General features: G+C 27.4%; 3 protein-coding genes across 4 annotated transcripts in view; 1 reads left to right on the top strand and 2 right to left on the bottom strand.

The window, feature by feature from the left end:
• The window catches only part of LOC108576425 (palmitoyltransferase ZDHHC15-like), a 6115-nt gene extending 1132 nt beyond the window's left edge, over positions 1-4983 (bottom strand). Inside the window, exons 1-7 of one of the 2 annotated variants that reach the window (XM_017939420.1) lie at positions 4280-4983; positions 4100-4126; positions 3919-4013; positions 3508-3846; positions 3258-3393; positions 3043-3169; positions 1058-1188 (exon numbers count right to left, since the gene is read on the bottom strand). In XM_017939420.1, coding sequence (XP_017794909.1) covers positions 1058-1188; positions 3043-3169; positions 3258-3393; positions 3508-3846; positions 3919-4013; positions 4100-4126; positions 4280-4427 — 1003 coding nt within the window. In that variant the 5' untranslated portion in view covers positions 4428-4983. Of the gene's footprint in view, positions 1-1057; positions 1189-2246; positions 2334-3042; positions 3170-3257; positions 3394-3507; positions 3847-3918; positions 4014-4099; positions 4127-4279 lie in introns of both variants that reach the window. The other variant, XM_017939419.1, reaches the window with a different exon arrangement.
• Positions 4984-5881: 898 nt separating this feature from the next.
• Positions 5882-7736, bottom strand: LOC108576426 (sphingolipid delta(4)-desaturase DES1). The gene is made up of 6 exons (XM_017939421.1): positions 7513-7736; positions 7077-7253; positions 6677-6816; positions 6375-6588; positions 6082-6293; positions 5882-6022 (listed from the first exon to the last, which is right to left on the bottom strand). Exons 1-6 carry the CDS (start codon positions 7592-7594, stop codon positions 5882-5884), a joined length of 966 nt encoding a protein of 321 aa, XP_017794910.1. The 5' UTR covers positions 7595-7736.
• Positions 7737-9334: 1598 nt separating this feature from the next.
• Positions 9335-10844, top strand: part of LOC108576420 (tyrosine-protein phosphatase corkscrew) — a 3484-nt gene continuing 1974 nt past the window's right edge. Inside the window, exons 1-4 of the mRNA XM_017939412.1 lie at positions 9335-9510; positions 10079-10201; positions 10304-10498; positions 10651-10813. Coding sequence (XP_017794901.1) covers positions 9497-9510; positions 10079-10201; positions 10304-10498; positions 10651-10813 — 495 coding nt within the window. The 5' untranslated portion in view covers positions 9335-9496. The remainder of the gene's footprint in view (positions 9511-10078; positions 10202-10303; positions 10499-10650; positions 10814-10844) is intronic.

The raw sequence follows: 10844 nt of genomic DNA, 5'->3' as shown, positions 1-10844 counted from the left end.
TAAAAACATTTTAATTATATTAACACTTTGCATGTAATTCTATATATTATTTTGTATTGAAACTAAGTTATTAATTTATTTATGTAATGGGACATGCACACCTGCAAAAATAATACTACACTCATGCATAATAATCAACTTCAATGGAACAAAAATTGAAGATATGTTAAGAATTAATTGTATAAAAAGTTTTTCATGTAGTATAAATACATTAAATGGTTTAACTTTACCAATTTATTTTTCTCTTTTTGTTACAGCTTTTTTTAGTAATAGACAATGAAATTTTATATATATACATATATATTTAATAAGGGGTATTTTATATGTATATTATATATCAATAAATGCATAAACAAGGAATATAATAATGTAAAATTAATGTACAATTCATATAATCTTTGTGTATTTCTTTAGGCATAATTGTCTAATCATTTTAATTATTGTACAAATTGTATATTTGTACTAATCATTATAAAAAATGTGCACTGATTACTACATACTCTTTTATTTTTAAGCATTTAGTCATACTTCGATTATTACATTAAACTATCAATTAAATTTTCTTTAGAAAATTTATATACAGTTACACAATATATATTAAGCTTACATAAAGTAAAAGTTCATGGTAAACTCTTTATTAATTGATATTTTTATACTGATAAAAAAAAAAGATGGAAGATTTTATTTCTTAAGTGTTTTGTAATTTTATGAGCCAATTATCATTTAAAAATAAAGAGTTTACATTAAATATAACTAATTTCATGAATTAATCCCTATGTGTAACATTTAAAATATGCTAAAATCAATGCTCTACCTTTCCTTCAATGAGGCAATGATGGTATCTTACTTGCAAAAGAAAGAAGAGTGATTAAAACTATGAATTGATATTAACATGTAAACTAATTCAGATGATTGAGTAACATGTTTTTTTTCTTTTCCATGTAACACAATGAACACTTGTGGCTAACATGAGTTTTGTACCAGAAGTATCATATTTGGACAATGCATATAGACTAATGCACTGCTTCAACATAGGGATTCACAGACTACACAATACCTGATTGTGACCCATAGGGAGGTGGAGAGTCAAGCTCGGTCTCATCACCCCACTGTTGGGTTGTATGACCCAACAGAGTATGTGTGTCTTCATTGCACAGCCGTTCAGGAAAGTTTACCCCATCGCCAAAACTGTAACCCACACCCTACCTTCTACTCGATGTAATCTCATTCATATTCAGAGGTAGCGTAACTACTTGTCTCTGATAGGTACATATAGATTATAAAATACTGCTGATTTAGAATTTTTTATTTTTCTAGTTACGCCACTTCTAATAAATAAATATCAATCTGCAAGAACCAGATGCACAATACCTTTTACAATAATAAAAAAATTATATTGATAAATGTAATTTTATCAATGCACAATATGATGCATTTATAAAAAAAAAACATGCATTTTTAAACATGAATTTAAAATAAAACTAATACCTATTTTAAAGTCCATCTCAATTAATGATTATCTGTAGATTAAATACAAGATACAAATTTAATCTTATTGTAAAAAGTGATATAAATATTATCAACTTTAACACAATATATAATCAATATCTTTAAAAGTAAGATCTAGAACAAAAATAATAATATTTGCAAATACCATAGGAATTATATTCTTTAATGTATTATAAGAAATTAATATTGCATTGACTAGAATTCATAATTATTTAAGAATACATTTGAAATTATACAACAACTTACAAAACACAATCACATCATCAATGAACAATTCACAAAAGCAATTAGGTACACAGCTACAGCATCAAAGTTATAACTTCATGTGTTTTGTTATATTTAGTATTAGTAATAGTCCAGTCAACTTTATAAATTGATCTTTATGGTAAAATTAAATAAAGCACAAATAAAATAAATAGTTGCATGCATTCATGAAGCAATATATATGTAACTTTGTTACTCTGGAACTCTGTATAAAATAAATGATAAATGATAATTTCTTAAATGAAAAAATGTGATCCTCTGTAAAATAAATGCATGAATATAAAGAAAAAAAAATATGAAGAAAACGATTCTCTTCTTTTTATTTTGAAAGATATTTAAATACTTTTTAAATGTAACAATACGTTACTTATTTTAATATTAACTGCCTTTTAATCAACAATATCATGGAGTTCCATAGTAAGATTTATATGTAGCTATCATTATATTGGCACTATAGGTTCTATAATGCTGACCTGTTTCGAGTACTGCCCATGGAGTCGTAAGTATTGGGTGTGCCTTGATGTTGCGCACGTACCGGATAGGTGACACCGTTTCCAAGACTAGAACACATTCAACGCATCCATCGCGTTTTAACGATAGTACAATTACTTTATCAATTGCATTTATATACTTATTTATGAAAGCCATAAATATTGATTGAAATATTGAAGACATAAATAGCGCGAAAGCTTAATACAAATTGCAAATAGATATTAAAATTATAAAAAAATATTTTTTGATACTTGATGCTAAATTCGATGGCAAATTCATGTATATAACTTTGATTTTTAAGGCAGTTTATGTAATTTATTATTCATATATATTTTTACCATTTTCTTCACTTTTTTATTTTATCTCTGGAATGATAACTGGTATGTTTACTTAATTTAAAATACATACATAAAAAAGCATAGGATACAACAGATAGTGCTATAGGTAGAAATATCTTCATAATATTTCTAAATAGATACTATTCTCTAAATATGATTACAGTTAGTTAAAGGAGAAATTTAATTTCCTGCAATGCATGACTTTAACATTTATCAATTTACAATTTTACATGATGTATATACATATTTGTATATCAGCATACACATGCTCTCTTACATAATCTATACATATAAATTGTAATTACTATATAATCATACTGGTTATGTTAAATTCTTTATGTTCATATATTGTGCAAATGGTTCTCAGTTTTCTCTTAAGATTATTATTATCTTATCATTAATGGGTAAAAAAATAAAACTTGTAAATTTCTGAACCTACCTAGTAAAAACAGGAAGGAACCATAGTTTAGGATTATCACCAAATACTTCTTGGAAATTATTGTACTTTCCAAGACTAAAACCATCTTTATCCTTTCCTGTGCGGAACATAGGTGGTGTAAATGCCTCTACAAATATTTAATAAAATGTAGTGCAAATCATTACTAATACTCTATAAAATATTAAATACTTCTTATCTATCATGCTTTTAATTACCTAAAGTAGACCTATTATGTAAAACAAGGTAGCAGTGATAAAAGAAAAGGGAATTTAAAGTAATTGCAAACATTAAGGCGACAAAGAATAAGAATAGTAGATGAAATTTGCCCATTCCATGCCCATCCAATTCTCTCTATAAAGGAAATAATCATATTATTCTAAGAATAAAAAATATTGCACAAAATTATTTATAGTTGAAGTACATATCAACTTTGTGCTAATTTATTATCCAAAAAATCATACTTACTTTCCAACAACGTATAAAGAATTGTAAAGATGTAGCAGTGATAAATATACAATAAAGAAGGGCATATCCCAGGAACAATATGAAGAATTTATAATTGTGAAAACCTACACAATTATTCACCCATGGACAATGGTGATCCATTTTTAAAACACATGTACTACACATACCACAATGGTGTGTTCGATCTGGCTTGATTAACTGACATTTCTCACAAATACCTCCATTTATAGTGCGATTTGTAAGTGGAAGATGTTGTGCAAATCTCTCTAAGATTTGTCTCTGTGCTTCTTCTGTTTCAGCTTGTTGAAATTTTTCCATTTCTACATTTGGTATTCTAAACTATACAAAATATCATATTACTTTATATACTACCTGTGCATTATAATAATTATTATGTAAATTAAATTTTACCTTGTCTGGTATTTCTATTAAGTCTGTAAATACAGTTTGCCAGTAGGACCATAAAAATAGTAGAAACAAGACATGATAAAAAAACAAATAAAAAGCTGTTAACAAAAAAAAAAATTAAGGTAAGTAAATTATTAATAAAACTATTTTTGATTTAAAATATTGTACTAATAATTGTACACACCTTTTTGAACATAATTATCTACTGTATCTAAAAAGTTAAAAAAACACTATTAGCCCATATAATTAGGTTACAAAACTTTTGAAATATTAATTTAAATATCATTTTTGTTTACAAAAAGTTCTCATTATTAAACGTAACTATAACATGTGATTCGAATGAACAATCTATAAAAATACTTACAAAAACATAACTGCACCACATAAGCATAATACGACCACGAGACAATCAACAAGATGAATATAACTGGTATCCATTTTATGGCTTTCATAAACCACCAACAAGATCCGTTTTGCTTTCCCATTCTATTCACTGTGTTACAAATATACATGTGTGCACGATTATATTATTCATGTAAACATTACTTTTCCCATTATTAAACCGATACACCATTGCAGACACCTTGCATGAAGCGTATACACAAACTCATAGGTTTCTCCGTTATAAGAAACCATCTTACAATAAGAAGCCGAATGTTATCTTGTTCTTACTACTTCCCTTTTGTCATCGACATTACGAATGTCGATATTTATGAACTATACACAATAGAAACTATTTTTTTTTACAGAAACGACACTTAACTGTAACCGTCCTTTCCATACCACCACCAGTTAAGGTAGATACACTAAAATAGCTTCAATTTAGTTAACAAATCTATGCTTTATGATTTCAACAAGATAAAGTCCGTGCAAAATGTAATTTCATCAGTTCTCATTAAGCTATGGTGTTTCCAGAAACTCGGCAAAAGATGTGGACAATTTTCATTGACAGATTTTTATAATAAAAATTAGTTACAAAATTATATCGATACTATCTTCTTATTTTTCATTATTACTATAAAACTCTAAAAAATTGAGTTACGCATACCTAAGCAGCCAATTTAAAAGCTCAACAACAACCATGCATAATCAAGATATAAGAAATGTTAGTTGTCTAATTGCAGACGAAGTTTACAATATTAGAAAAATGAATATGAACTGCCATTAGTATAGAGCAGGAATCTTAAGGTATATAAAGTTGGTACACAGAAAACGGTATTTAATTTCAAATTTTCGTTTTATCGGAATGTTTTCAGACACTCGAAAATTAATCAAATTAGTAATACATAATTGTAGAGGATTCAAAACAAGTAGCACTTGCATAATCATTTCAATATTTATTGCAACATAATCTTTCAACAAAACTTGACAATATTTCAGTTAATGTATACATAGGATCTTTCCATTTGTACATTTTTACCACATTTCCATGTACTTAAAACATTATTGTTCATAATACAGAGTTCATTCCATTATGACTAGAATACAAAATTATGAAATTTCATTTTTGTGCATTCACTTAAAAAAATATCATAGCAATCTCTGTAATCACTCATTACATCTAGACATTCAGTTTTCTTTATTACATTTTATTACAGTCGTTATTTACAGACACTAGGGAATAGAAAATTATATCATAGTTTAGCATCTTCCACTTACATCTTAAATATTATTCCAATATATCCAATATTACATAATTTAATGAATATTCTGATTAAAAATACATTCCTACTAAAATTATGTTTTAGTACAACGCAAAAAAGCTATAAAATGTTAACTTAATATTCTTTGCACATTATATTATCAGTAGCATAGAACAAATGTGCGTTTCTTTTTTAAATACTGAATAGAATACAATAATTTAATAATAGTATTTTTTATGTTAAACATGCATATAATTTACAATGCATAAACAAAATTCATAATTAAGGAACCTATCATAAAAAAATTCGAAATTTTTTATAATTTATGAATCTAATCCCCTATGTTTTCGCTTTATTCTTGCATATGGACCAATATCAGGGTCCATCACAAAATCATACAAGACAGACACCCAAGAGTTGTGTTGTGGTAAGTTGTCATAAAATTCTGAGGCTATTCTTTTTACCTACAGGAAAATGAAAATAGTACAATATAATTTAATATTCTGAAATGGATTATACTTGCCTCTGGTAGTCTTGAACCAGGAACAGCAGGAAAATCATGGTGTTCATTATGATAGCCAACATTAAATGTAATCCAATTTAATGGACCATAATAACTATATGTTTCAAAACCTTTTTTGTACATATAATGCTCTGATATAAAATGACCAGCTACAGGATGCAAACCCATTGCCATTGCTGATCCAATAAGCAAATAAACTAAGACTTTCCCACCTATAAAGTAATTACATATAATAACATATTAATATGTTATATGTAATTATTATAATGTTATTATTATTGCTAAAGACTTACCTAAGAAATACCATACCAACCCATCAAAAGTAAGTTGTATTATCAAATTTATATACTCCATTAATGTAGGTGCAGTTGGATAAACAACAAGAGGTCTAAATGCATAAAAAAAAGGCTGTAAACCTAACCAACAAAGCTTTCCAAATGTTGTGCAAAATAATTTTGCTTCTAATAGTGTTGGTAAATCTGTATCTAATTTTTCATCACCTTGATACTGTAATTTATTTGTGAAAATATATTGATCCATTGTATTAATTATAAATATTATTTTAATACATTTTTTATTCTTTATTAGTACTTACACGGTGATGTATAAGGTGATATTTTTTAAAGCTAACTGATACTGGTATACCTATAGGTAAATTAGCAAAATATCCAAATAATCTATTAGCTCTGGGTCTAGAATGCCCAAAAGCAAGATTATGTGCTATTTCATGTATTGCTAAAAGTGTAACACCAATATATTTAATTAAATTTAATACATAATATGAACAATAAAATTACATAAATGCAAACTGTTAATAAGTAAAAATGATAAAACTCAATGATTAAACTGTATCAGCAATATAAAATGTGATATATCTACTAGATAAGTCTTAATGAATCATTATCTTTAAAATAACATGACATTCATACAATGTTATCATAATTTTATAAGAATTATTTTACACTTAAAATTATTCAAACATATTTTGTACATACCTAACATAAGAGAATGATTAATTACACCTCCAAAACAATATGCTAAAAGAAACAACACTGGGTAACTTAAATCTTTCACAAAAAACATGGAAATAAACTGAGTTAAAACCATTCCTGTTACCACCCATTTAAAATTTGGATCATACCCAAATAATTTCTTTATTTGTGGATATTTCTCTGAAAAGAAAGTGTCATTTTATAATGCAGTTCATAAACAAAAATATGAAATATATTGTGTAAAGTTTTTAACATAAATACTTCAAGTATATTTGTATAAAACTTTTATATCATTTAAATCTTTAAACATTGACATTAATTAATATCATTGATTTTACTTATGCTATCTTGTTAATGACTAGTAATAAAAATTATAATGTCAAAGCAAAATTGAAAAAGGTATAAAATTTGATACATATACCACATTTTAAAGTCATACCTAAAATTATTTTACGTCGAGATGCATGTGGTTCTTCCGTATAAACCCACTCAAAATCAGTTCTCGAAACGTGTTGACCCATCTTCACATGGAAAATATTTATCTAGCCTTGTTAAATAAATATTTGGTAATTTTTAATCAACCACTATACGAAACTTCAATATATACTTTACGAAATATAAAAATCACAGAGATCTCTCATACCCGGTATTATCACCAATCAACTGTGCTAATCACATAAATACTGATTACAGCGCAATCTGTCATAAGTAAGAAAACCAAACAGGTAAGTGAAGTGACATACGATGTATTTTACAGTCTCAAAATAGCAAAATGTTTTGCAGTAACATTATAAGATTAGTTTTTAACTTTTAATAATGAACAAAAGATATATTTTTATATAAAAAATTGTTTATTTTTATATAATTTTTATTAAGAAATAATTTATTTTTATTTTCGAATAGTTTACAATTGTTTAAAATAAGATAAGTTTTATATACATCTATAAAAAGTGCATATTCTTGTCATAAAATACAATTATTTATCAAATAACACATTATTTATTAACATGATGTAAAAAAAAGTAGTAATTCTTAGATAAAAACTGAACATACGAAATATTAAAGGTAACGTGAACTACATGTATGTTGTCAATGTTTTTAATTTATACGTATAATAGTAGTAAAGAAGTTTATTTTTATAAATTTATATAATATTTATAAAATATTTGTAAAATAATTAATGGTAATCTTATGTTATATTGGTATTTAAACTTAAAAATATTGCTATTATTTTCATATTGTGACGTCACGCTCTGTGACTCATGCGAACCAGCTATGAGGTTCACACTTTGCGATTCTTATGTGAATCCACCTACTAATACACTACCACCTAATACACCCGTATTTATATTCATAGTACACATTCTAAATGTAACCATAATCATAAGTTTACTTTATATTTAACTATAGTTCGTATCTATTGTAACATAAGATAAGAATCTTAGTATAATGTTAAATTGTGATTTGCATATTAAAGTGATCGACATAGTGCATGCGCGCGCCGCTACGCGCGTAAATCCCCGGAAGCACGTAAAGCTCAAACGTTATTCTCTTGTTTACTAATCATCCTTCACTTGTTTTTTCATTATGCAAGATCAACCATGTACGCTTTTGGGTAACTACATGTGATCACGCGATTAGGCATAAACTCACGTGTCGCGTTTTTCACATCAAAAACACAGTTCACCACATCGTTGCCGTCTTTCTCATCGATGACGCTGCGGCTTTACCTTCCATGTGTAGTCGGTACGTTATCAGCAATTGGTATCCTACCAATTAAGCCTCTAGGCGTGTGCCTAAAGAAAACAGCAGAGGGTAAAAGTTTTACTATATTTGCTCGCTTCGTACGAAAGAGAACAATCGTCGCGAAATTCGTGGTGTGTAAGCCAAGAGAGAGACCTCGTCAGACGCGGACATACGGGCCACATGGCCAAAATAGTTTCTGATCTTTGTGTTCATGCTCCGTGGTTGGCCCTCATCTAGTTACATTTTTTTTCTTCACAGGACGTAACAATATCAAAAATCAGTTTAAAAATTTGTTACGTTATAGGGAATTATCAATTGATTCAGTTTTTAACGTGCAATTATAGTAACAAAGTTTTAATAGCTAGTTTACAGATATTTATTATAAGTAAGAACGAAATTACTTATTTAGAATATAACCAACTTTATGAAACCGGCATTAAGACTAGTCGATTGGTTTACTCCATAAGTGTCCACTCTAAAAACTGAAGATCGAAGCCAGAATCTTTTAGTGCTTTCAGTTTTTTTTGTTTTTGTGCACAAAGTGAATATGTCAAAGATTGTGAGGATGTATAGTTAGCATTAAGTTGAAAGTAATTACAATTGCGAATTATAAGTGTGAGCATCGATGAAGCGTTATGAATTATTAATAACCAGTTGGTCATAGTTGGAATCACGACATGGCATCCCGCAGGTGAGGCACGTTTTTATACTTGCATAAAAAATATGTAATTATCATAATTCACGGACGATCGCTGAACAGGCCTACTTATTTATCAGTGTTAGTTGTGGATTAGTCAAACACTCAGAGGTAGGGTATGCGCACTTAAATCAATTAATACTGTTAAATCTTTTATGTCCAAAAACGGATAAAATAGTAATTTCGCTTTAAATGTACATCTGTTACAGGCATTTTTAGTTATTTATTAGTATTATATAGTCTGACATTATAAAACGAAAGTTTAAATTATTTATATACAATATCTAATAACATTATTATTAAATATAAATTAAATATATTACAAAGATTTAATTAAATGAGATTGTATTTAATTTGTAGAGAATATTTATACTATTAAATTGTTAGTGTTGTAATTATATTATTAGTGATATTGATTTTATTTTTGATATTTTCTCTTGTTTAAAGTATTTTAATTCATTAATGAAATATGTATTTTATTACTATGACTATTTATAAACTATTTGTAAGATAAACGTCAAAACAAAAGTCTTAGAATGTTTCACATAAATGTTTGTTGCAGATGGTTTCATCCGAATATATCGGGTTTAGAAGCAGAACGTTTATTAATGGAACGAGGTTATGATAGTTCATTTTTGGCACGTCCAAGTTCATCTAATCCTGGTGATTTTACATTATCTGTTAGGTAGGTACATAATATATTGCACAGATCATCTGTTTATATTGTTGTGTTGGATTTGTTTATATTATAATTATACAACATCTAATATCTTTATATTATTCTCAGACGGAATGGTGAAGTGACTCATATTAAAATACAAAATACAGGGGACTTCTATGATCTTTATGGTGGTGAAAAGTTTGCAACCTTATCAGAACTTGTGCAATTTTATATGGAAAATGGAGGACAATTGCGTGAAAAAAATGGGGAAATTATTGAACTAAAGTATCCATTAAATTGTGCAGATCCAACAACTGAAAGGTATTTATTTAATTAAAACAGAATATGTACTTAATATTTTCATAATAAGCATTACAATAAAATTTGTTATGCATTGGAACACTTTCTTGTTATTGTTACTTCAAATGCACGCATATAGCATGGTATGTGTTAATAGTAAAATATGGGTAAAGGTGGTTCCATGGCCATTTATCAGCTAAAGAAGCAGAACGTTTAATGCTGGAGCGAGGTAAAAATGGATCTTTTCTGGTTCGTGAATCCCAGAGTAAACCTGGTGACTTTGTATTATCTGTTCGCACAGATGATCGTGTTACACATGTTATAATACGATCTCAGGTTAATTACATTTTGTATTTCATATTACATA

This window comes from Habropoda laboriosa, unplaced genomic scaffold (assembly GCF_001263275.1).
Source record: "Habropoda laboriosa isolate 0110345459 unplaced genomic scaffold, ASM126327v1 scaffold291, whole genome shotgun sequence".
NCBI classification, from domain to species: domain Eukaryota; kingdom Metazoa; phylum Arthropoda; class Insecta; order Hymenoptera; family Apidae; genus Habropoda; species Habropoda laboriosa.
The sequence above is the reverse complement of the archived record's forward strand: the minus strand, read 5'-3'. Positions and strand labels throughout refer to the sequence as shown.

Coding starts and splice junctions, on each gene's coding strand:
- LOC108576426 (XM_017939421.1), bottom strand. CDS start 7,594: ATGGGTCAACACGTTTCGAGAACTGATTTTGAGTGGGTTTATACGGAA. Junction 6,817..7,076: donor TAATCATTCTCTTATGTTAG/GTATGTACAAAA, acceptor TTACACTTTTAG/CAATACATGAAATAGCACAT. Junction 6,294..6,374: donor GTTGGTATGGTATTTCTTAG/GTAAGTCTTTAG, acceptor ATTACTTTATAG/GTGGGAAAGTCTTAGTTTAT.